Source organism: Aspergillus niger, assembly GCF_000002855.4.
Source record: "Aspergillus niger supercontig An07".
NCBI lineage: Eukaryota > Fungi > Ascomycota > Eurotiomycetes > Eurotiales > Aspergillaceae > Aspergillus > Aspergillus niger.
Genome location: NT_166523.1, coordinates 2,070,998 through 2,095,015, shown reverse-complemented (window position 1 = coordinate 2,095,015; position 24,018 = coordinate 2,070,998). Strand labels below are relative to the sequence as shown.

Below are 24,018 nucleotides of genomic sequence, written 5' to 3'. Positions count from 1 at the left end.
TTGTCTAAGAAATATCATTCGCAGTCCCTTTTAGGAAACATGAGAGCAACGATGTCCCATGTAAACGCTGACTTAATGAAGATGTGGCAGCATGTGGCGTTGTTTGGTATCAGCCATCACCCGATTCATCTCAAATCCTGATGAAGGATTGATTAATTTCCAGGGTCCTCTGCTAGCTTTGTCGATCTCGGAATGCGGGGTGCTACATCCCATCAATGACAGCTCGAGTACGTGCCAAAATGATTCGGATTTAAGCAGATGGCTAGGCTGAAATTTGATTCATCCAAGCCGGAACTAGGTGGCCTAGATGGGCTTGTCAACGTCAAACCAAGAAACATTATAGTCTTTGCTTCCGTTAGAGCCCGCCTTTCCGGCTTGAACCAGGCGGTTAGCATCTCCGACACATAGCTGTTTCACCACACATATCCATGTCAAATCCCCATTTTTCCATAACATAAGTTGTTTCCCCAAGCGCCATCATCCTTTCATTTGCCTGACTCCGCAACTAAGCAGGGTAATTCTGAGCCGTGTCACCTGTAAGTCGAACCGTTGTAGAAAGCACACACAGACATCCGACAAAGCCGACGGAAGCCACGATATGGCGCTGTACCTTGCAGATCGCTTCCCGATTACGTTCGGAGGCGTGCAAGCCAACAACGATTCAACAGTTGTAATTTAGCCGGATGGATTTTCAGAGGGTGCGGAGTGATTCTCCGCGACATACATGGCGTAGATGCCAAGAATATCTCTTCTGATATTGTACGGCCTTGCTTTGATTGATCATGCAGTGACTGCATTGATGTTCAACCCACATCAGAGCATCTTGCTGTCCAGACAAGGCCTTTGTGAGTGGGGTGACCTGTTAATGTCGGTCCAAGAGTGTCTCCGCGAGCTACAAGGGGATTGATTCCGTGTGCCCGTTCCGGCAGGCACACAATAGCCTCGGTGTATATGTCGGATTTCGGATATTACTTCGGTGATCACTTTCTAATGGACGTTCTTGATTGTGTTGCTGTTGTATGAGTTGTACTAGGAGGATTAATCAATGAAAAGCTCGCTTGCAATATCTATTCAGTGAGCAGGTTGCCATCATGATGCTTGCAGCTCTGTACGTTTCGTGTAAGCAGGACTTGGTGTCATAGCAGTGATATAATATATACTAGTACCGTTTTACTAAGGAAATAGTACCAGCGGCAGAACATTCCCTGGCAGACAGATCTCGCATGTTCAACTACCCATATAGTAATATGTATGTACTCAGTCAAGCAGATCCAGATGATGAAGACCAAAGGTGAGCATTTGGATAACAATTAGTGTAGATCATGGAGGGAAAACAATGGTATTCCCTGTGATGCCTAGCCATAAGCCTCGGCAGTGCCTTATCACCCGCTTATCGCTTATCGCATGACTTGCCCAAATGGAGATGGTGTATCCTCAGGCCAACCGCCTAACCGCACCGGTCGCTTCCCCCTCGTTCGTCTGTTTTGCCTGGCAGGATAACCGGGCTTGCAACATTCCCTTCTCTCCTTTATTCTTGTGTAGACTAAAGAGCATACAATAGACAGTCACAATAGACGATAAGAACATGGCGTGGTACAGCCAGACTATCGAGTCCTTCTCCGATTCGTTGGGGAACAGCCGAAGCCAACTTCCCTTGCTCGCCGTCACAGGGGCCTCGTTCACTTTGGGTCTCTTGTTTCGATCACTGCTTTCAGACCCACAGCTGGAGAGCACAGTGCTTGAGTCCCCGCGCAAGAAGGTCTTGTCCGTGTCCGATTCAGTGAACCGTGAGCTTCCGCTGCCCACGGACGTACTCCCGGGAGCCCGAGATGTGTCAACGCCGTATGGATCTATGCGTGTATATGAATGGGGTCCAGAAGATGGACCTAAGGTTCTCCTAGTTCACGGGATAACCACTCCATGTATTGCACTTGGGGGTTTAGCCCATGCCTTGGTTGACCGGGGCTGCCGGGTCATGCTGTTCGACCTGTATGTGACTCGCTTACATTGAAGAAAAATAGACACTAACAGGCTTGAACAGGTTCGGTAGAGGCTACTCTGACTGCCCATCTGACATCCCACAGGACAACAGACTGTTCGCTACCCAAATCCTGCTCGCTTTGAACTCATCCGCACTTTCGTGGACCGGAGCCGGTTCCGGTAGATTCTGCCTCGTGGGTTACTCATTGGGTGGTGGTATAGCTGCTTCTTTTGCATCATATTTCCCCCAATTTCTCTCTTCGCTGGTACTGCTTGCACCCGCCGGCTTGATCCGCGACTCCCAGATCAGCTTCCAGTCACGTCTCCTCTACTCCCGCGGTCTTGTTCCGGAACGTGTGCTTGGCTTCCTTGTTGGACGCCGCCTGCGCGCAGGCCCGCTGACTACGCCAAAGCCGAAATCTCATAAGCTCACCGCTGAGGACGCACTCGCTGAGGAGCTGCCAACACAGGGTGCGGCACAAGTTCAGCAGCTGTCTCGGACGTACTCTCATGTCAATGTTCCCCGTGCTGTCCAATGGCAAGTGGGAGAGCATGCCGGGTTCGTGCATGCGTTCATGTCCAGTATGCGACATGGACCAATTCTGCAGCAGCGCCAGCGCGAGACTTGGGAACGCCTTGGAAGTTACCTATCGACGCAAAAAAGTCTCCCGGTCGATGAGCAGCGTATGAATGGCCTCCCGAGTGATAAGGTTCTCATCATGTGCGGGGACCATGATGCTGTCATCGTCAAGAATGAACTTGTTCCCGATGCAACGTCGGCACTTCAAGGGCATGCAAGCTTTAGATTCTTCAATGCAGGCCACGAATTCCCGAGTACCAAATACGAAGAAGTGGCCCAATACGTGATGGAATTCATGCACTGAGGACGCTGCAATAGGGGTTTACCCTACGACGCAGATCATTCTTTGGATTTACTATCTTTATAGACATCTTGGTGTGGGGCTTTTTGTTTTGACTTCTTCCACTGGGTTGGTGCTTTCCATCGATTTCATGTTGGCCCGCATTGTCAGTTCAATATAGAGCATCCTCTTGGTTTTATTCGGCGATAATCTAGATGTCACACAAGGCTTACTGTTTTGTTGACGCACTTAATCTCGAAACTACTTATGCGATCACTTGGATAGAATGAGTGGTTAGAACATAGGAGACTGGGTATCTGCATTGTCAAGGATAGACGGCGGCGCGTTTTCCGCCGCCAGTTGGTATCTATAGGACCTCTATATAAACGTTTCCTTCCTCTTTCTGGTCCAGCGTTGGAGCAAGTGGCTCCTGTTTGGGTATAGCGCCTGCCTGGCCAGACTGACCGTTTGGTCTTCGTCGTCCTCCATTTCCCCCTTCACTTCCGCCTGCCCGTTTCCCCGCAACCCAGGCAGCATATCGCCTGCTTCCCAGTCTCCTCAAAGCGACTCGCAAAATGGTCGTCTCTCATAGCGCTTTTATTCTTTCGCGTTTGCATTTTGTCTTTTCTATTCTTTTTTTCTCTTTTTCGGGTTTCGCTCATTTTTTCAAGATCTGTTCTGTCGCGTCGAGCTGGCTCGAGAGGCGTGACACATGATCAGAGCGTTCACCCATACGTGCTCGGGCATAGTAAGGTGCTTCCGCCGCGGATGACTGCGAGAAGCGGTTCATGCTGCCACTGCTGCCATCGGGGATGTGACTCAGGTTTCCTGCACTGAGACTGCTGCCCATGCCGTTGGCGGACCTGCAAGTGTGTGAGTATAGCAAGTCTGAAGAGGCCGGGAAATGGATGCTTACTTGGAGGTATGAGCGTTTCCTGACATGATGAAGTTTGGATGAGGGGTTCCGTGAACTCAATGGATGGCTTTCGCGAATAGATTTGAGAGGGTTTGGACAGATGAATATGCGTGATGGAAGCTGATTGAGTATAGAGAGAGAAGACTCTTAGACGCAGATTGAGAACTGGAGTGGATGGGAAGGCTTGTTTGGCTTGGAATCGTTAACGAGTTCTGACCAAACGGCGAGGAGGAACCTGTCCCTATATACCTTTCAACGGCCGCTATATTCCAAGCCTCGCTGTTGCTGACGACTGAAACCGAGAATGTGATACAAGAATAAGTAGATGCCTTGGAAGCATCCAAAAAAAGCTGGACTGCCACAGACGAGGAGGGAAACGATGAGATTGGAAAATCCGAAAAAGGGTCCGGAGTGTGAAGCGAAATGGTAGGAAAGAAGCCAGTAAGTGACACAGGCAGATAAAGATCTTCGGTGGGATAGTGCCTCGGAGTAGTGTATCTCTGACTAACTAGGCTACTTTCAAGGAACGGTTGGGCTGTCTAGTTAAGATCAGCCACTGATCGAGATGAGACTCTGCCCTGCAAGTTCGGATAGCTGCACATCCTCGATCTAGGGTTTGCCGAGAATCAGCCCATTGACCCGATAGACGAATTTAGTCACATTCACCCAATCCCTAGAAATTGGAAGCGATGATTGCCAGGGTAAGCACTAGGGTGAAATGTGTGACCCAAAGTCCGGTTCGTGAACCATTGGATACAGTAAGGACATTCTGGGGAACCCATGAACGATCATCAGCATGGCCTACATCGGGCACATGAGCCGAGAAACACCATAACCGGTCATTCGGTATGCGTCTTGGGTCTAAAGTCCACTACCAAACCAAACTGGTCATAGCGGATGTTCAACGGCAGTCGTCATCGGATAGGGGCTTTGAGGGCTGAAACGCCCAAATCAGCTTGCTCTGCCCACGATTGAAAGCTTCTCAGAAATCTAGACCACTGCCTCCGACCCCCCTTTGACCGCCAGGCTACTCCCTTTTCGCACTCGCGCTATGTCATAGTGAAGACCCATCCTTTCTCATACAAGAGACGGGGGGGATTGAGCAGCCAAACGAAGAAGGGATCGAAGGCAGACCGTTTGAAGGATCGCCTGAGACCTCACCGATGTGGACAAAACGTGGTCGATCCTATCCAAGCGATCACGCACTGCCCCAGGGGATAGGCGGACTTTGGACTTCGTTTTCTCTCACCCACGCTTCTGCATCTCGATAATTTCTTTTGCTTTTCAGGTTCCTTGGGTCTTACTGTTTTCAGCTAGGATTGGCGACACTATCCACTAACGGTTCTGCGGTCTCCGAAGAATCAACGGCATTATTGCATTCAGTGGCAGTCACTACGAAAGCTGCAGGTGACAATGTCATCCTTCGACAGCATACAAACTTGCAAGTTGGGCAGCAAAGGCTGTGATGAGGTGAATGTGGAAAGCTTCACCCCATTTCCTCAACCATCATTACGATACGAGAGCAGTCCTCGCTCGATTAGAGGACGCAACATTAGTTAGTTCGCTGTCTCTTCTAGCCCTGTCGACAACAATCCAAAATTAGCAGAACAGCAGCAGGGATTATTGAGCAACCCCCGATCTTGATCCGGAGGCGCTCACATACCTGCTTGTCACAGCCCGCCGGACATGCTTACCTCGGTCAGCTTGACTGAGGGGTTGTCCCTTTAATCAAACGATCAACTATGTACTTGCTGAAAAGGAGCCTGCTAAGCCAAGCCTCGTTCTCCTTAAAAGATTGCTGCTGGCCAGTGCTCTGTCAGATTTGCTTTTTTCTGGCCTATGGACCAGTCAAAAAAGGGGATATCCACGCCCGCGCGATAAGAAATGAGGATGCGCCCCCCAAAAGCAATTGTCGCTTTCTAAATTTGGCCTGGTCAATCACGGATCGTGATGGCACTACCGTAAATAATGGGCAAACTACGGAGTAGCGGCGAAAGTACCCTGCGTCAATCCACGGACCTAATCATTCCTATTTGGCAACTAACGTTAGATTCGCCGAGTTGGTGGAAGTCCGGCTGCCTCCTTCGCATGGCTTACCAGAACGCCGGGTCCGTTGCACAAGCTAAAGTGACTATGAACGGCTAACGGAGCAATGGGCGAGGAACGGCGGTTGGCCATCTCAGGGATCCTCGGAGAAAGCATTCCGAAAAGGGGCTCCTCTCGAGGTCTCACTCACAAAGCGTTGCGCTATCGTCCCCTGCTATCTACAGACAACGCCGGCCGATTCCGTTCTGATTTATTTTTCGCTTCCCCCGAATATGTCAGCGCCCTTGCGGGCTTCTCCGCTGGCAGATTATGACCCAGAAACGGTCAGTCTCCACGCCATTCCGCGGGGAAAGGTATCCATCAGGAAACACCTCCAGTGCTATTGATTCACACGGCCTGAAAACGGACTGCATTCCGGTAATGCGAGTGAATACCGAGCTCGGCCGCAGGATTGAGTGAGGATACGAATTTATTGAAGGGCCGAGTAAATAATACCGTCAATAATTTTTTACTTTTCTTTTCCCCTGGTCGCGGACACGGGTTGGTTGGTTTCACTGCGCGCCTGCAAGGCACACTTGGTCCAAGCTCCTAGCTCCAGCAACCTTATCTTTCATCGCTGCTTCTATTCGGTAAGAAAGCCGGTGCGCAAACCCGCATGGACCACCCTTGGCTGGCGGTCCGACATGGATAGCAGGTACTTACTAGGGCTACCGAGTCCAAGGATGACTTCATTTACCTCGTCAAACGATCAGTGGCTTCTATCGGAACCGGATCTTTCTGAAAAGTACGTGACAAGGTTATAAAACCAGCGAGCCAGAAAAAATAGAAAAGAAAAGAAAAGCAAGAACACAAGAGATTAAACAAACTGGACCAGCCAAGCATGCCTTTCCGCGTGGACCGCTGGTCAGAGCTGCCATGTCTCGAACCGAGCCGAACTATGGCAGCGGCCGAGCCTTAAAATTACGGGACCAGAAGAAGAGGGACTCCTAGGAATCCAAGCTAACTGCGCCCTTGACCTAGTGTCTTGCGCAGGCTGTGAGATCTGGTGTTCGCAGCTAAAGCGGCAAAGATCTACGCCGCAACTGCACATCGCTGATCCTCCCTTCAGCTGAAGCCTAAGGCATAGTGTGATGAAACTATGAAACAAGTCGACGGAAATTCCGGGGAATTGAGTGTTCCCTTTCCTATGCTACCCCTGTTCTTCGGCGTAACTCTTTTCCCTGTACAGCCCCTTCCGGCCGCCACAAAATTAGCATGACAAGCGGTCGTCACTCACGCGCAGGACAGCTGAAACACCCGCCAGAAGTTAGTTACGTCAACTAGCAGGATTGCAGGAACGAGGTGACGCGAGCAGCTGATGAGGCCTTCATCGGAAATGTGAAAGGCTGTGGACCGGCGTTCTCCGTCAATCTGTTGGCATTCGTCAACAAGCCAAGGACCGTTGCTTTTTCTCTCTCCCTTTTTCCTTGAGGTATGCTCGGACATGGACGACCTCGGCAGGGATCCGCGTCAAGTCCTCCTCACCGAGCGATACGTCCAAACTAGGACCCTCTACGCAGGAACTCTTCGGAACCTACGGGTCCCCTGACTAGTTTCTCAGGTACCATAAAACTAGTAGTCTCTGAGCGTTACACGGAAGCGACATACACCCTTCCGCCTTTCGGGATTTGCTACAAATTCGTATTGCTCCCGTCAAATCCCTAGATTATGTTCGCTAAGCAAGGTATGCTTAGCCGGGGTGCTACACGAGGCTGGGCCTTTGGATGTCGGCTCAAGCCGCGACACGGAATGAGTCATTTGCGTTTATACATGCGCGTAAGTGCATTGCCATGATATGGCGTTGGCATGCCTCTTTCATGCATGCATGGCCCAAGGGCTATGTGACAAATCTTGGTACGAACAGCTTCATATCGGTTTACTATCTACGTCCAGGCCCGAAGCAGCCGACTGAAAGCCGTTTGATACTCGGAAACTTGAAACACGCTGCTGCCGTCCAATATTTGGTAAGGCAGCAAAGTATGTTACAAGGACTAGTGTTTACCATCGACTGCGATTTAGATGTTCGATCAGAATTAAAGTACGAGCTCGGTTCTGTGGTCCATCACTAGTGGGCTCGTGAGAGATGGCCAATACGACGTGGAAATGCCTCAAATATGGCTGTTTCAAGCAAACTACACGAGCACATACCGTTGAGAAAGCCCATCTCTGCGTGTGGGATACTGATGGTCCTTGCTGATGCACCAAGCGTTACAAGCTGGATCGAAGATAGCACGAGCTTGGGATATTGGACTCAATATTGTTTCCTGTGTGATGATAATCGTAGTTCTGCTATGCCATTTGTGATGCGCTACTTTTGGCAGGGGTTACCCATGATGACCATGCCAACTGAGACATGTAGGTCTTAAAGAAGCACAATACGTGTGGTTGGGGAGTGCTTATTCCCTCCAGGTGATGCACAGTGCATGCGTGTGAATCTCTGGCGTGTGATCATGCTGCTGAAGTGGAACTGTCTAGGGTTCGGCGCAGCTGATAGCTGAGACATCGCTTGAACGAAGCGAGAAGCGCAGCGGACACCTGCATGAACTGGCAGAATGACCAGATGTGATGAAGTGGAACAGCAGGAAGAGGACAAAGGCCAATAACAGCATCAGAAAATCCAGCTGACAAGAAAACCGGCATAGCAATCGGCTGAGAGCACGGCACATGGGAGCTCAAGCCTTCGCTTCCGGATGATCCCTGCGTAAAGTGGATATACTATCTACCTGTTCGTGATCCTCGTGGGGGACCCAGCATGGTGGCTTATACGAGAATCATGTTCATCACGAGAAAGTATGCTTTTTTTCTTAACTGCGCTGCTTTTTCTAGGATCACGTAGGCAGTATGATCTACTAGGCTGGCAAGCAATAGTCTCTATCATTGCATATATTGCAATCACGGGATTTATAGACTGAGATATGCCGCGATCAGCCTTATGGTTCCCATTATCTGGGTTAACTATCCCGAGGCTACCATACCCACATGGCAATAACGGCAGCATCCCACCGCCAGACCCGAGTCAGGCCCAAGGCAACCGAAGGCAACCAGGAAGGGATGAGTGTGGCGTCGAGGCGTTGAGATCTACACTTACATCTCCGAGGTGAGTGGCAGCAGCAACGTCACCTATGTGGCGCGGTGGATTGACTGTGAGTCGCGCAGTGGGTGAAAACCAGATTATGCATGCATATTGTCACATTGATCCTTGTTAGCCAGTGATATGAGCTGTTCTACTGAAGCGGGCAGTATCTTTCCCAGAGCTTGATTTACTCTCGGCCACTCTCCGGTCCTCTAACCTATCAGCAGTGTTGAACCTCGTCTCGAAACAGGTTTCGAAGCAGGGCGGGATAATGTGTCTCGATGCCAGGTAGCGTGGGCAAACACGATGCAATGCAACTTGGCATGGAGAGCACCGCAGTCCCACGCAGTGAACAGTTGTGGAGACTTGATCGGCTCGTAATGCAGAGGTCATGCGACGCGAAGGATGATTCATGCTTTGCAAGATGTACACGCGAGGTGGGTGTTCTTGCGGATGATGGAGTTTAATGATCAATGGCTGCTACCTGTTCATGTGCTGAGAGTATGACCAGCAGTGATTACGTATATGCTGCTAAGAATGGATATCTGCGTGCATTCCAAGGCGCAGCCGTGACAGGTACTGAATGATTATTCGTACAGGTGACGGAATTTGTGAGATATTTCGGATCTATGCGTTGAGTGAGCTAGAAGCAGGATTTTGAGTCATGAAACCAGGTCGGGATATCTTCGTTTCTATACAAGGAAATGTAGACGTCGTACTTGGTGTTAGTAGTGGTAGATCATGTCTACTTTCTATATTGATTTGGGTCGAGTTCACGTAAGCCTGCTGCTCAGCTGTAGTAGTTGAGGTATCCATGGTCTGCTTGATAGTGGGAGAGGTACAGAGAGTGTGATGACTATAGCTTTATCAAACTGCATTCATTGGGTACCATAAGTAGACGCATACGGATACAGAGCATTAAGTGTGTACGCCAATTCCCATCTCCATACCCATCTGCATGAAACCCTCCAGACGGACCAAGATACATCATGATATAGAATTTGCTTCAATAAATTTTCTCCACCATATCACCACCGTTGTATATCAACAACTGCCATGCGAACAAGATCCCCATTGCATATACACACTAAATCACTCAACCCCCATCACTCCCCTTACCCCCAACAACCCCGTCCCCTTCTCACAGCCCCAATACTCGCCCTTGAAATCCCCGTCCCTCAACACCGCCGTCTCAACCCACAACTTCAACCCCCCTCCAAACAACACACCCCCAGGCCCATACGCCTCCATAAACGCCTTCCTAAGCTTCACATGCTCGGCACTCTTCCTCCCCAACGTCTCCATATGCTGCAAATCCACAAAGTAAAGAAGCTGAACATCCCTCCCAAGCGTCAACGGATACCTCTTCACCCCCTCAGAAGTAGAGATAGTAGAAGGCACAGAAGAACTATAACACCCCCTCGAAGAAACCACTCCCCCGGGTAATCCCGCACCCAGCACCTGGCCCACCCATTCCTGGGACAAGGAATCGAAGCGTTCGCTCCAGTAAGTGCGTTCTTCCTCCGACGCGGCGGAGTGGTCTTGGCCTTCGACGACGAAGCAGATATTATCGGGTATATGTGTGATGGTCTGTTTTCCTGGGATTATTTCCCCCTCTTCTTTAGCATTCTTGCTTTCAGCAACAGCAACAACCTCTTCCTTGGTTAGAGAAGTTTTTATATCCTTTTCTTGGATACGATCCGGATAACACCCCCAGTACCCCGACAACTCTGGCTTGAGGTCAATCTTGCCCAAGTGCATACATCCCGAGGGCACGGGGTGGTTCGTGGCCCCTTGGATGCGAGATGGCTGGATGGTTAGGGTTTCATGGTAGATTCCTGGTGCTTCATCTTCTTGATTGCTGGGAAGGGAGGCGAAAAAGGCGGAGACTTTGGGGGATTTGAGCCAGGTCTCGTAGTTTGTTGTGGACCAGTAGGTTAGATGGATGATGCTTGTAGGGGAGGTGTGGTGCTGGTGGAGAGTTTCGGTATGGGCGCAGAGAGAGTCGGAGGCGGCGGAGGCGAAGAGAGAGGATAGTTCGGTGGTGAGGGTAGGAGGGGTGTGGGGTTGGGTGCCGGTGATGGTGACGGTGATGGGGGTGTTGGGGGGGAGTGAGGCGAGGAACATTTTCGTGAGTTCTATTTGGGTTCCTTTGAGTGGTGAGGTGGTTGTACTAGGTTGGGAGGATGTCGTTGTGGTGGTGGCGAGACAGAAGTGTAGTAGTAGTAGATAAAGTGGTCAGTCCGATCAGTTTATATATTCAGCAGCAAGCTGTTTTTTGTGGCCCCTCTATGGCCTCATGGAGGGGTTGGTAGTTGTCTAGTGCTCACGGATGAGGATCTCCTTGATCTCGTGAACCAACTGTCATCCACTATGGTCTCTTAGTAGTCTTCCTCCAGACCCATCTTGTCATTGCATCTCACCCAATCCCGTCGCTGCAAATGTAATGGATGGGCCCTTTCCCGTGGTTGACTTGCTCGTTTTCTCAACGCCGGTTCATCCAAACTATTACGATGAGACCGACGTTGAATGAGGGGTTGCCGGGAGAGAAGTATCGAGAGATGTATCACTGCCAAAGTTGTGGTCAGATGGTAACTGTTGAAGCTATAGGAAAGAAGTCTATGTCCGCTATCTTCCCCAAATGTATGTACAAGAACAAAACATCCACAATACAACCAACATCTACTCTATGTCTATACATCATCTACACCCCTTTTACTACCCATCTACCTCCTACTTGGCCAGGTTCGGGCACTCGCCCTGCGCCCGCTGGAATGCTCCCGCGAACAGATCCTGCATCGCGCAATAGTGGAACAGGATCCCTCCCAAGACAGCCAGATGCCAGATGTTGTGACTGCCACCCACATAATCGAACAGTCCTGGCCGCCACCGCTCCGGCACCTGCGACGCATAAACACACGCTCCCACGAAGTACACCATGATGCTCTTCACTACTGGTGCGTAGAAATACAAACACCAGGCGAGTCCACGCGTGTACGTCAGCTGTGCCAACGGCGCGAATCCCGTCAGCGCTAGCGACACGTAAAAAGCCACGCGCGCCCATGCCATATCCGCCCGGTTAAAGGTTGGGTGCCACGGCAGGATCACACCTCCGATACCGAGCGACATGGTCAGCAAAATGTAAGTCCACCGTGACACCGGCTCGCAGTAGAAAGCCGTGTACTCGGTCGTCACAATCGAGGCTGCCACCAGCATCGAGATGCCCGTGTAGTCCACACAGGCAAACCGCTCCATCAGCGTTTGGCTGGCAATGCTGTTCATCGTGTGCCACAGTGTGCTGCAGACAAGGCACTTGCACGCCGCGAAGAAGAAGACGGCGGCCACCAGAATGTCCGTCCGCGAGCTGAGGTGGAAGTTGGGGTTCAGCGGATAAAAGTAAAAGGCCACCGATAGGACGATGAAAAGCCCAATCAGGTGGGACCAGATGTTGAACGTCTCATTCGAAGGCGAGAACACCGAGGTCAAGCATTCCACCTTGGAGTGTGTGAACCGATACCCCTGCAGAATATGCGGGTTCACCCGCCACGGGTGCGGGAGATCCGCATACGTGATCAACCGTTGCTCCTGGGCCAGCAGGATAGCTCGGTCGATGCTCTCCCGCAGCGCGTCTTTCGCCCGTCGTGCCCGTTCCATACCCTCGTCGACCACCTCACGGGCATGCACCAGCTTCGAGTCCATCGCCTTCCATCCATCGTCCAGAGTGCCGTAGAGCCCCCGGTCGCGGACCGCATGGGCGCGGGACTCCAGCTCGACCAGAAACGACTCCATCAGTCGGACTCCCGCCTGGGCCTTTTGTTCGAGCGTCTCCTTTGTTGCGAGTGCATCCATGTAGCGGTCCTCCAGCGTCTCGACGAGGATCTTGGCCCGCTTTTTCCCACCACCCATCAGCTCGCCGGAGGCATGGGAGCAGGAATCTCGCACGGCTTCCAGGGTGGCGTATCCACGGCGGAGACTGGCGTCGATCTGATCCATGTGGGACTTGCGGTATTGTTCGAGCCAGTGGAGGCGTCGTTCGAGTTCGGCCAGGAAGAGCTCCACCTACGGAGAGGTCAGTCAGGGACAGAATTGGGGGTGAAGACGAGAATGCGGCGTACCCGTAGGAATACAGCGTCCGCATCGTAGTCGCAGGACAACTTGCGAGCTGTGTGGAAAGAGTGTCTGCGACGACGATCTCTCAGGAGGCCGGTGTCTTCTCCGGGGGTGGCATAGGCTGAGGCCACCGCCGCCTCAGGATAGGACTCAATGGTGACAGATTGTGATGAGCAGGCCATGGCGTACAATGACAGAGAACCCACAGCGTAGAAATCAATTCCACATATCCTGAAGGAAAGAGGAGTTAGTGGTGGTTGGGCAGACAGCGAAGGATGTTGTTTTGGGTGGGGAAGATCGGGAGAACCGGGATAGGCGGAGAAAACCAGTACCAAAATACGTACAAGAAGTGAAAACAAATAAATATGCAAGGAGAGGAGAGGAGAGGAGAGAGTAATAAAGGAGAGACGAAAAAGAGGAGAGGCAATCCAACAGCAGCCAGTACAGTCAGAGAGAGGCGAGGGGAAAACGGAGACAGAGGTGTCTGTCAGTCGACAAAAAGAGGAGAAGGAGAAGGACAAGAAAGAGGAGAGAATCAAATCAAGTGGGGAGGGGAGGATCCAAAGATTAATTCCCGGCTGCTTCGTCTCCGAATCACTAACTAACCACTGCGCTGAAACGGCCTTTTTCATTCCCGCCCGGTCTTTCAACCGGCAGCTCACTAGCCTTGGACTTCATTGAGTCTACACGCCATTCTCTTCATTCCAAACCTTTCAGTGGCTACTGTCACAAACCCAACATTAGCGCTCAGCCCATCAGCGACCGCAGCTGCTCCACGTTGGCGTTGATTTCCTTGCCACCAGCCACCTCCGAACCACAAACATCCTCCTCTCCTCAAGCACTGGTACACGCTAATTATCCTTCTGTCGTCTCCGCCTTTCCCGTCGGAATTATCCATCCTGTGATAACCCGCCATGGCCATCCGCGATATCGTCGCCAATCCCTCGCTGCTGCCCGTGCTCGGGCTCAGCGCCGAGACTCGCGATCAATGCATGAAACTGTTGGCCGTACTCGACCCCACGGCTGATCTGTCCGATGACCCTCAAGAGCGTGCTCTGGCAGCCTCTCGCGAGCAGAAACAATTGTTTGCTCTTCTGGCTCGTCTGCGGGGCCAGAACCGGGATGCGATTATGCGCGTGCGCGAGACCAAGCAGTCCACTGCAGAAGCCCGCCAGGAGATTGACCGTCTCCATCTCCAACTCCAGAACTTGTATTATGAACAGCGACATTTGACGGGCGAGATTGCCGCCTGCGAGTCCTACGAGTAGGTAGTCCTCGATGGACATTGTATGGTGGTGAACGCTGACCAGGATAGTCACAAATATCGCTCCCTACCCTTGATTCCCCTCGAAGAGTTTCTGGCTCTGCATCCCGAGCACCAGCAGTCCGATGAACACGAATTGATGATCGCTCGCATCAATCACGAACATGCGGAACGGGAGAAGCTGGAACAGGCACGACAGGAGCTGCTGAAGCGCAAGCAGGCCTTGATCGCGGAGAACAACAAGCGCAAGGAGGATTTGGCCAGCTTGGATCAGGATTTAGAGCGGTTTATCGACGTGGGTTGCACTGTGTTCCTCTCTATGAAGTTTACTAACGGGTGTAGGCGGCCAAACCGATCCAAAAGATCTTCGAAAAGGAGTATTAATTGGGATTGTCTTGTTGTTTTGGGCTGGCGCATTGGTTAGATACCCCAAGTGAATTCGCAGGATAGCATAATATGGAATTATCGGTATGCTGTTAGACTATTTTCTGCTGCTCCAGACGTAGAACTTCAACCGCGAGTAAAACAAGACGATCGGCCAACTGGCGGGACCACTCCGCCTTGGCTGCCGCATCTCAACTCCATCTCCATTTCATCTCCAACTCGACAACCACCACTCCCTCTCTCAAGTATGTGGCCATGACGGCCAATAAATATCCCCAGACGTCTCCTCAGACTGTCTCCGACCACACCATGAGCACCGCAACCCCCACGGCGCGTCTGCCGCCGCCCGAGAAGCCCGAGGCCATCCGCACCCGCTTCAAGGTCATTGCGGCCTTCTGGGCTGTAATCATATTCTTGGGCTTTCCCATCTGGTGGAAGACCACCTCGATCTATCGCGCTTCTCTGCCTGTCCCAAACATGATTGATTGGGCTGATGGAAAGGTAATCTTACCACCTTGCTGCTCATAGCCTCGCTAACAGTATCCCCAACACCAGACCTGTCGTCCTGTCTTCCCCCTCGAGATCCGCGTCGAGACCCCCTCCCTGCCCGATGTCGACGCTCAGCATCTTCTCCGCTCGACGCAGCACACGCTCGACGACCTCAATGAGTTCTCCGCGCACCATCTGCGACTGAAGCTCTCCCACGAGAACCCCGATCAGCCCCCCGCAGCCGACGCCGCAGACACCGCATTGACCGTCCGTCTACTGCCCCAGGACGACCTCTCCAGCCCTCGCGCAGCTCTCCACCATGATACCACTCAGCTCGATGTCTTCTATCCCCCTAGCCAGATTCCGCCCCCGTCGGCGTCCAACTCGCCCCTATCCACCTTCCTCGCAGACGAGCTTCAGCTTCTCTTCGCCGAGGAGAAAGCCATCATCGCCCAGGTGCTCTCCGACAACAACATCCCCGGCGCACCCACTTCCCCGGATCTCGCAGAGAGCGTCACTCGCCGTCTCCGCCGCTCCATGAAGTACGCCGACACCTACCACCTCGCCTTCAGTCTCTTCACCCCCGGCGCATCCCCTTCCTCTTGGGACATCCAAGCTGCCGTGCACGACTACATCACCCCGGTCCTCGACGCCTTCTCCCCCATCAGCAACTTCACTGTTGACACCCAAGTCCAGCTCTACGCAACCTCCTCCCCAACCGCGCCACCCCCCGAATACGACGAAACCCACTCTGCCTGGACCCTCAAAAAGGACGACCTCAGCGCCTTCATCAACGCCGCCGAGTGGCCCCTCAGCCCCAGCATCGGCCCCGGCCCTACCATCAACTTCATCCTCTACATCCCCTCCCCCTCACAATCCCCCCTCGTCGTCAAAGACAGCCTCGCAACCAGCTGGATCATCCCGCAATGGGGCGGTGTCTTCCTCCTAAACCCAACCCCAACCCCTGACCACCCCACGCACCTCACCAAAGAAACCCTCGGCCCGGCCTTCATGACCTTCTCCCACCAACTCCTCACCCTCCTCGGCGCCCCCTCCACCCCTCCACCTCTCCCCCTCCGTCTCCAAACCCTCACCCGCGTCCGCGCCGCATCCCTCCTCCTCTCCGCCTCCTCAACCATGGGCTCCCTCGCCCGTCTCACCGAGTCCCTCCCCCAAATCCCCATCCCCGCTACCGTGGCCACCTCCGTCTCTACTACGCTCTCTCATCTCTCCTCCGCATGCGACCATCTCCGCCACGGCCAGTTCCAGGCCGCCCTGGCGAGTGCCCGTGTCGCGGAGGGCGAGGCCGAGCGCAGCTTCTTCGAGAAGAGTATGGTGGGCCAGATGTATTTCCCGGATGAGCATAAGGTGGCGGTGTATTTGCCGCTATTGGGGCCGGTGGGAGTACCTCTTATTGTGGGGTTGTTGAAGGAGGTCAAGAAGGTGGTGAGTGCTTGGAGGGAGAGAAGGAAGTGATGACCCCGTTTTAGTGGGTAGGTTTGGTTTCGTGTATGTATAGTATAGTAGATTCTTAGATTCATTGCATGATATTGATTGCGCAAATTCAAGTAAACAGTTAACTTTAAGGTATCTCAGGACATGAACACATACACACAATGGACCACCTCATTACTTTATTCAGTCACGGAAAACAACGTAAATGCGTACGCATCTCAATCCACGTACGAAATCAAAAAATTACTTCTAAGACATCACTTCTCCATGTCATCAAACGCCCCCTCCGTCCTTATATGCGTCGGATACGGATCCGGCTTCAACACCCCTGTCGTAGCAAACACCCCTGGCGGGGTATACACCCTTATGCTTTCCGTACGGGTCAATTTCTTCTTCGATGGCGTCCGCCCGGGTTGCAACGTTGTCACGGAGATAGGCAGCGGGGGAACAGGTACCGGTACGCGGGCGTGCATTGCTCCTCCGCCGTGTTCCGGGACAAGGGTCTTTGCAGGGTTAGCTTTCGGTAGAGGAGGAGCATTGTTAGGGTTGAAGAGACTCCGGACTCGGGTTCCAGTGCGCTGGATACGTGAGCGAGCGCCTTCGGAGTATCGCTTTGTGTTGCGGTTACGGCGGAGGAGGAAGTCTGTTCGGTAGGAGGTCTCGTCGGAGGGGATCGGGGAGGAGATGCCGAGGAGGGTGCCTTTTGAGGAGCGGCGGGTGAATTGGGCTACTTTGGCGGATGGGGGCTGGTGTTTCTTTTGGTATTTGCGGTAGAGGAAGAGGGCTAACAGGGCTAGGACGGCGCCGAAGATGGCGCCGGGAAAGAAGCCTGCTATTATAGCGTTGGTAGGGTAGGATGGGCTGGTGGCTTTAGAAGATAGTGCGGCTGCTGAGGAGGTGCCGTTGGCGCTGCTGTTGTTGTCGGAGATGGCGGATTTGGAGGAGCCCGTGGTGACGGGGACGATGGTGGGGTTGGAGGCATCGGTTGTAGAGGCGGAGGTTGTGAAGGAGGTGATGGTTCCTGTGGAGGATGTGGTCCCTCCTGTGGACGTTGTGGATGACTGGCTGGCGCTGAGGGTGGATGCACTGGATGTGTTCATGGCACACAGCGAGTCTCCTGTGCAGGTGTATCCAAAGGGACAGCATTTGTCGCCACATTTAGGGAGGGAGTCATCCAGCCGGGTCGTCTTGACAGAGTTCTTGGGATGTGCTGTTGCGTTCTGGAGCTGCACATCGCAGGTTATGGTTTCGATGTAGTCACAGCTCTGTCCACTTGGACAGCAGATGGCAGAGCTGGAGTCGTCCAGGCTGATGCATGTTGATGAGCTGGAGCAGCAGAAATCAGCCGGTAACTTGCTGTCTGCACATTTGTTGTAGTTACTAGGACAGGAGTCAGAGCTTCGTAGCAGTAAGCCAAAGGCCTGCGTTGGCGATACTGTCGAAGCGATGAGGGCGAGGAGCAGTATCATGGAGGGTCGTCTCATGAGGGAACAAAGATGTGGCCTCGTCATTGCGATCAGAGTCTAATTCAGTACAATTGACAGAAATGAAGAAGAAGAAAACCAAATAAAGGCTTGAGTAGACTTTGGCTAACCGAGGAATCTTGTCTATGAAAGAAAGTATGAGACAAGAACTTTGCAACAGCGTCAATGAGTGAAAGAATAGTTGAAAGAACAATGAGCGACTTACAAAGGCATTTGCCATCCGCTCTCAAAGATGGACCAGGAAGCGCCCATCTTAATCAGCCAGAGCTACGTGCTGCCCGACATTCTGCAGCATCATGATACAAACACCCACAGCTGCAGGCGCCGAGTCTCAGAATAGCACAGCGGATGGGGCGCATGGTTCGAGGGCTAATGAGGATGGTTGAGATAGGCGCCGGGAGGAGCCACTGGAAGGCGACGATCAACGACAGGCCATGGCATTCTAAACCCGACCAGAGCTCCTGCAGAGCCCGGCGCGTAGAGGATGTTGAGCGATGAAGCCAGACGAAGAAGATCACGAAGGCTGAAATGCTGCCGAAGTAAATCGCAGCATTCTTATTGGTTGAGCTGGCGCCCGCTTACCTAACCTGCGCTAGACCCGAAAGAGGTGAGTTCTGAAGGCCGAACGGGAAATTCTGCGGTGGTCCTGAAATCAACCGCTTGCTGCTCGTCATCTTGTCGCTTGTCCAATCCCCCATCATCATGTTGAACCGCCTCTTCCGGCCGCAGTCCGCGCTGCGTGCTGCCTCCGCCTTCTCCCAGGTGAGCTGACCCTGTCCCAATGTCCGGGGTGGGCTCATAGCTAACCAACCTGACCTCCGCCAGAAGCCCGTCTCCGCGCTCCCACGCTTCCAGATCCGGAGCCTGCACCGCGTGCCCCAATTGACCAACGACCAGTACTTCAAAAACAATGGCGTTCCGGAGCTGCTATCGCCCGAGGCGTTCGATTTCGCCTGGACGCAATACCAGGGTCTGCTCATTGACAAGCTGAACCTGATGACGCAGGGTTAGTATCCTCGCAGTGCAGCTCAAACTCCGCTGGTATGAGACTAACATCATCGTTTTTCTACTGCAACAGACACCGTCGACGCCGACGCAAAGCCCGGAGAACTGCTGGTCAAGTACTCCCGCCGGCCGGAGATGGCGTCCGTGTTCAACTATGCCTCGATGGCCCACAACAACCACTTCTTCTTCAACTGCCTGGTGAGTGGTACCAAGGTCAGGTCGAATTGTCGAGCTCAGCATCTAACAAGTCCTGTCCTATAGTCCCCCCAACAAACCCAGATCCCCGAAAAGTTCGCCAAAGACATCGTCGACACCTGCTCCTCGATCGAATCCCTGAAACTCGATTTCCTGGCCACCGCCAACGCCATGTTCGGCCCCGGCTTCGTCTGGCTGGCCAAGAACCTGGAGCGGGAGGGTCTGATGCACATCTTCTGCACGTATAACGCTGGCTCGCCCTACCCGGCGGCTCATGCGCGGAGGCAACCGGTCGACATGGCGACACACTCGCCGGACGCGCCGCTGGGCAACCAGTACGCTGGCGCGATGGGTGCGCACGCGGCTAACCAGAAGAACATGGCGCCGGGTGCTTTGGATGTGCAGCCTATTCTGTGTGTGAACACGTGGGAGCATGTGTGGATGATGGACTATGGTATTGGCGGTAAGGCGGAGTACTTGGAGCGCTGGTGGGATCGGATTAACTGGGAGGTGGTGTTCGACAACTACAATGCGGTTGGGCCGGTTAAGGGCAATGCGGCTAATGCTGGACGGAACTTGAGCATGCTGTGATTTATTCTCTCTTCCGGTCATTTCTTTTTTGTTCATGTGATAAACTGTATTATACACTGTGTAGCTTCTATTCCATATTCTATGTATGCACTGATGTGTACCATGTCTCCTTCCTTTCCCTTCACAGACCAATAATATAATACATCCTAGCCACCACATACCGTCCATGATCCACAAAGGAGAGAAAGCTCAAGCCCTCCCCAACACATCGTAAATTCTCTTCTCAAACGCCTCGACCATAACACCCGCCATCTGTCCCTCCACAGCGCCCATCATAGCAGCATGCAACTGACTGCGGAACTCAAATCGAATATCCAGTCTCACCACCGTCCCCTTACCCTCACCCTGACTCTCCAACTCCCACCTCGTACTCAAGTACTCAAAGAGCCCCTCATCCTCACCCGGAAACCCCTGTCCATCTTTCTTGCCCACGCCATATTTCGCGCCGCTTTGTGCCTCCACGACCCAGTTCTCCGGGTCGCAAGTCACCTTGGAGGTGAAGGTCTCGCTGAGGGGCCCGTAGCCGACGGTGAGGAACGCGCGGGTCGGGTAGTTGGTGGTTGGGTCACGGTGGGTAACGGTTGAGGCGGTTAGGAAAGGGAGGAAGGAGGAGTAGGATTCGACGGAGGAGATAATGTCGAAGAGGGGGGCGGGAGGGTGTGGGAGAGTTCGGGTTGCGGTTAGGTGGCGGGTTTTGGAGGCGGAGTCGGAGTTGGGGAGGAAGGAGGAGAGAAAGGGGCGCTTTTGGATTGTAGACTGGGGAGTTGAGGTGATTGGAGAGATTGAGGTTGCTGATCTGGTGGTTCGTAGGTTGTTGTTGTTATTTGTTGGTTGGTGGGAGATGCCGTTGGACAAGATTGATGTGGAGAGTGACCCATGCGCTGCTCGTGGGATGGATGCGACCCGGTTGTGGAGGCTGCGTGGTATCGGTGGTCGCATCATTGTGGATGTGAAATGTGCAATGCAATGAGGTGGTGGGATTAGGAGTATATCAGTAGTTGGTTTGGGTAGAGGGTAGAATGGTGGTCCAACTTTGGGTTGGACTTTTTGTCGGCTTCCGAGCGGATCTCCGCCCCCCGAGCTTATCTCGGGTTCCTCCCGGTTGACACTTCCGCTGTGGTCTACAATTCCTTCCCTTTTCTATATGTTTACACTTCCTGGTACATTATCCCCCCATAACCCTACCCCCATGTCGGCGACACTTTGCATATGCTGGTCCCAGAGATTCTACGCCTGTTAGCTAGCTCCATTCATCAGTTGCAGCCGCTCACTTACCCAGTCGAGATTGGTTGGCGCATCGAGCATCTCTCCGATCACGTCGAGTGATTGATACTCTGGGGTAATACCCATTGGATCTACCACTGGGTATGACTGTCCATTGGAGCTTCCATATGGTTGTTGTTGTGCTGCATCCATTAGCAACGTATCCAACATTACCCCGTGCCACTTACCGGAAGCCAGTTGTTCGCTGTCCAATTTCTGGGCTTTCAACCGCCGCAGCATGATTGTTAGTGCAGCGTATGCCTTTTGTGCATCTGCCGACCGTCTACGCTGCTGCTCGAAGATCCGATGCGACGTTTCAATGGTCGATAGCAGTTCCTCCCGGCCCCGGATAACATCTTCGTCAGTGCTTCCTGGCGGTGTGCCGGTAGGGTTCTGCGACAGATCCAAACAGATGATCATCGCGGCAAGCAAGTAATCTGCAGTCTGTAGCGAGTTCGGGAATTGTCGGTCTCGATAAAGAAGCCCACCCGGCTGAGTCTCGTGGTAGATATCCGCCTGGTGGCGGAGAATCTCCTTGGAAGCGCTCATGCATACCCAACGCGAATACGCATAGCGGGGGTTGGTATGCACCTCGCCCAGGTAGCGCCGGTGCAGCACGCAGCGGGCCTTCTGGTACAGCAGTTCCAGTGTGTATCGTCTCAGGATCAGGTATGAAGAATCCACAAAGCACTGGTCAAGAGGGCGTATCTTGAATGCATGGGGCACAAGATCTCGAGCTTCTTCCAGTTGTCGGTCCAGGGCCAGTATTTCATCATATGTCATGGGATCGCGCGAGTACGCTAAATCGGAGATCTTCCCAAAGATAGCCATAAGTCGCGATTTTCCGCGGATATATGAAGTTGTAGTGAGTTCAGTCTCGGGTCGAGATGGCGGCAGCTCAACGGTAGACTCCCCGAATTCCTCATCAGAGATGTTACGCGGGGGCTCCACGTCCTGCTGCCAGTCCTGTATACCCCGCGGGACCCCAACCTGAAACGAGATCAGGACATCCAGTTGGCGCATGATAGCCCAGACCCGCCGCCTCATCTCGCCTTCGAATGGTGAGATATTCGGAAACTGTTGCGGATCCCGGTGGTACCCTGACCGCATGGCCAGCCGAATTGTCATGTTTAGCAGGAACGATACTCCGACCTGGGCATCCTCGCTGCGAAAGAACTCGCACATTGTGTAGAAAAACAGAGCTTCCACTTTGAAACGGCCGGGAACGGTGTAGTTTGACTGAACTAGACACTGCGCCGTCAAGTGCCTGAGGCGCTGAACAGCCTCAGTTGCTTCCCCAAATTCTGCCGGTAGCGGCTCCCCGGTGCGCATATACACGGACATTGTGATAGTGAGAGCCGCGTACAGCAGTGCCAGCCAAGAAATGGAAGCCCCCTTTGGTCTTGACCAGAATTGATTATACTGCGCACGTCAGCAGCATCCTCTACATATTTCCCACTAGATTGAGCTAGCATACCTGTTTCTGGAAAGTAGGAAAGTGCACCATCACTAATCCTATCAGCACCACCTATTAAGGATCGATATAACAGCGACACCTACCTGTCGTCGGCTCATTCAGGCTGACAAACATAGCCACGACCCGATCCACGACCGGCCGAGCCGGCAATCCGTCCAACAACTCGTCCATAGTCATTTCCTGGTGCAACCCAAGTAATAGCGTTGGCGCATTCGACGGCCTCACCATCTCCTCATCTTCCCCTTCCTCGTCCGACAATCCTATCTCCTCGTTATCCCTTAGATACTCCTTGACCCCGCTAATCTGCACGTCATCAGCCCCCACCCAATCTAACTCCCCAATTACTCGAAAAGACTGCTCTTACCTCCTCGAGGATCGCAGTCCAATGCGCTCCATCAATATACCTCATTCCTGTCTCCCCAACGACCAACCTCCCGGGATCAGGAGGCGGGGTTTCCGATTCCCCCTCCTTCTGTGCCTGCTGCACCTCCCCAAATGATAATGATGGTGGCACCGACGATGCCGGCGTGATCTGACCACCATTATTAATAACCTGTTGGTGTTCGCCCACACTATCCGGCTTCTCCTGCTGTTGCTGTTGCTGTTGCTGCTGCTGCGTAAACGACAAAATCAAATTCTCCAAGTGTTGTAATCGATCCTGAACGTGCGCCGGGCTGGTTCGTCCATTACTCGAAATCTTGCCGCGCGGACCGCGCCCGACGAAGGTGCAGGTGCCGGCTTCGTTGCGCTTCAGGCAGTTTGTGCAGGGGTGGGTACGACAGCATTTTAGCCTAATGCATGGGTTATTACCATTAGATTAAGTGGCGTATGAGGTAGTAGGCGCCAGTGATTGGAGGTAGAAGGAGGAATGTGAGATAGGGAGAGGGGCGGGGTTGCCGCGTGCTTACTTGCGGGCTCGGCAGGCAGTGCAGGAGAGTTGAACGCGGGTGCGTTTCTTTTCCATGTCTGTTCTTGTTCGGTCTGTGTCGTTGGGCAGTGGAGTATATAGTGGGTCTAGTATGTACCGAGTATCAGGGGAGATGTGTGGAGGGTGGGGTAGTTGTGGTCGATAGATAAATAGTGGATGTGAAGTTGAGTTGAGTGTCGGATTGAAGTGGAATGGAAGGCGGCCGTGATGGCGATAAGGATGGGGGTGGAGTGGTTATCTCCGAAGATAAGTCCGAACCATACTTTAAGAATGAAGTGGAGCAGATAAGTTATAAAGAATTGAAGATTCGGTACTTGTTCAAAAGGATAGTACAATACAGTAGATAATTGCTATACTATTTCTATTTCAGGGTATGTCATTAAGAACTCTTGTGTAACACCTCATACATGTATCCCTCCCAGCTAGAAAACAGTCAATATCTACAACCCACTCCTACTA

At 52.7% G+C, this 24,018-nt stretch overlaps 11 protein-coding genes across 11 annotated transcripts; 4 read left to right on the top strand and 7 right to left on the bottom strand.

Moving 5' to 3' along the window:
• Positions 1 to 72: 72 nt before the first annotated feature.
• On the bottom strand, positions 73 to 456 carry An07g09325 (uncharacterized protein; the record flags this gene model as incomplete). The annotated part of the gene is made up of 2 exons (XM_059748700.1): positions 73 to 267; positions 322 to 456. 2 exons carry the CDS (start codon positions 454 to 456, stop codon positions 73 to 75), a joined length of 330 nt encoding a protein of 109 aa, XP_059601083.1.
• Positions 457 to 1,585: 1,129 nt separating this feature from the next.
• An07g09320 (uncharacterized protein) lies at positions 1,586 to 2,864 on the top strand (the record flags this gene model as incomplete). The annotated part of the gene is made up of 2 exons (XM_001391969.1): positions 1,586 to 1,989; positions 2,042 to 2,864. The coding sequence occupies 2 exons, from the start codon at positions 1,586 to 1,588 to the stop codon at positions 2,862 to 2,864; spliced, it is 1,227 nt and encodes a 408-aa protein (XP_001392006.1).
• Positions 2,865 to 3,498: 634 nt separating this feature from the next.
• On the bottom strand, positions 3,499 to 3,782 carry An07g09310 (hypothetical protein; the record flags this gene model as incomplete). The annotated part of the gene is made up of 2 exons (XM_001391968.1): positions 3,499 to 3,703; positions 3,757 to 3,782. 2 exons carry the CDS (start codon positions 3,780 to 3,782, stop codon positions 3,499 to 3,501), a joined length of 231 nt encoding a protein of 76 aa, XP_001392005.1.
• Positions 3,783 to 7,285: 3,503 nt separating this feature from the next.
• On the top strand, positions 7,286 to 8,191 carry An07g09300 (hypothetical protein; the record flags this gene model as incomplete). Its single annotated transcript, XM_059748699.1, has 4 exons — positions 7,286 to 7,381; positions 7,677 to 7,805; positions 7,911 to 8,048; positions 8,126 to 8,191. The coding sequence occupies 4 exons, from the start codon at positions 7,286 to 7,288 to the stop codon at positions 8,189 to 8,191; spliced, it is 429 nt and encodes a 142-aa protein (XP_059601082.1).
• A 1,815-nt stretch (positions 8,192 to 10,006) lies between these two features.
• Positions 10,007 to 11,041, bottom strand: An07g09290 (hypothetical protein; the record flags this gene model as incomplete). The annotated part of the gene is made up of 2 exons (XM_059748698.1): positions 10,007 to 10,461; positions 10,678 to 11,041. 2 exons carry the CDS (start codon positions 11,039 to 11,041, stop codon positions 10,007 to 10,009), a joined length of 819 nt encoding a protein of 272 aa, XP_059601081.1.
• Positions 11,042 to 11,647: 606 nt separating this feature from the next.
• An07g09280 (uncharacterized protein) lies at positions 11,648 to 13,206 on the bottom strand (the record flags this gene model as incomplete). Its single annotated transcript, XM_001391965.3, has 2 exons — positions 11,648 to 12,973; positions 13,030 to 13,206. The coding sequence occupies 2 exons, from the start codon at positions 13,204 to 13,206 to the stop codon at positions 11,648 to 11,650; spliced, it is 1,503 nt and encodes a 500-aa protein (XP_001392002.1).
• A 732-nt stretch (positions 13,207 to 13,938) lies between these two features.
• Positions 13,939 to 16,764, top strand: An07g09270 (uncharacterized protein; the record flags this gene model as incomplete). Its single annotated transcript, XM_059748697.1, has 6 exons — positions 13,939 to 14,288; positions 14,340 to 14,583; positions 14,713 to 14,756; positions 14,795 to 15,173; positions 15,213 to 16,607; positions 16,738 to 16,764. The coding sequence occupies 6 exons, from the start codon at positions 13,939 to 13,941 to the stop codon at positions 16,762 to 16,764; spliced, it is 2,439 nt and encodes an 812-aa protein (XP_059601080.1).
• A 109-nt stretch (positions 16,765 to 16,873) lies between these two features.
• An07g09260 (hypothetical protein) lies at positions 16,874 to 18,127 on the bottom strand (the record flags this gene model as incomplete). The annotated part of the gene is made up of 1 exon (XM_059748696.1): positions 16,874 to 18,127. One exon carries the CDS (start codon positions 18,125 to 18,127, stop codon positions 16,874 to 16,876), a length of 1,254 nt encoding a protein of 417 aa, XP_059601079.1.
• Positions 18,128 to 18,802: 675 nt separating this feature from the next.
• An07g09250 (mitochondrial 37S ribosomal protein mS42) lies at positions 18,803 to 19,891 on the top strand (the record flags this gene model as incomplete). The annotated part of the gene is made up of 4 exons (XM_059748695.1): positions 18,803 to 18,862; positions 18,926 to 19,106; positions 19,179 to 19,357; positions 19,385 to 19,891. The coding sequence occupies 4 exons, from the start codon at positions 18,803 to 18,805 to the stop codon at positions 19,889 to 19,891; spliced, it is 927 nt and encodes a 308-aa protein (XP_059601078.1).
• Positions 19,892 to 20,080: 189 nt separating this feature from the next.
• An07g09240 (uncharacterized protein) lies at positions 20,081 to 20,833 on the bottom strand (the record flags this gene model as incomplete). Its single annotated transcript, XM_059748694.1, has 2 exons — positions 20,081 to 20,269; positions 20,324 to 20,833. 2 exons carry the CDS (start codon positions 20,831 to 20,833, stop codon positions 20,081 to 20,083), a joined length of 699 nt encoding a protein of 232 aa, XP_059601077.1.
• Positions 20,834 to 21,031: 198 nt separating this feature from the next.
• An07g09230 (uncharacterized protein) lies at positions 21,032 to 23,595 on the bottom strand (the record flags this gene model as incomplete). The annotated part of the gene is made up of 7 exons (XM_059748693.1): positions 21,032 to 21,118; positions 21,167 to 21,297; positions 21,343 to 22,576; positions 22,632 to 22,663; positions 22,715 to 22,811; positions 22,996 to 23,422; positions 23,540 to 23,595. The coding sequence occupies 7 exons, from the start codon at positions 23,593 to 23,595 to the stop codon at positions 21,032 to 21,034; spliced, it is 2,064 nt and encodes a 687-aa protein (XP_059601076.1).
• Positions 23,596 to 24,018: the final 423 nt, after the last annotated feature.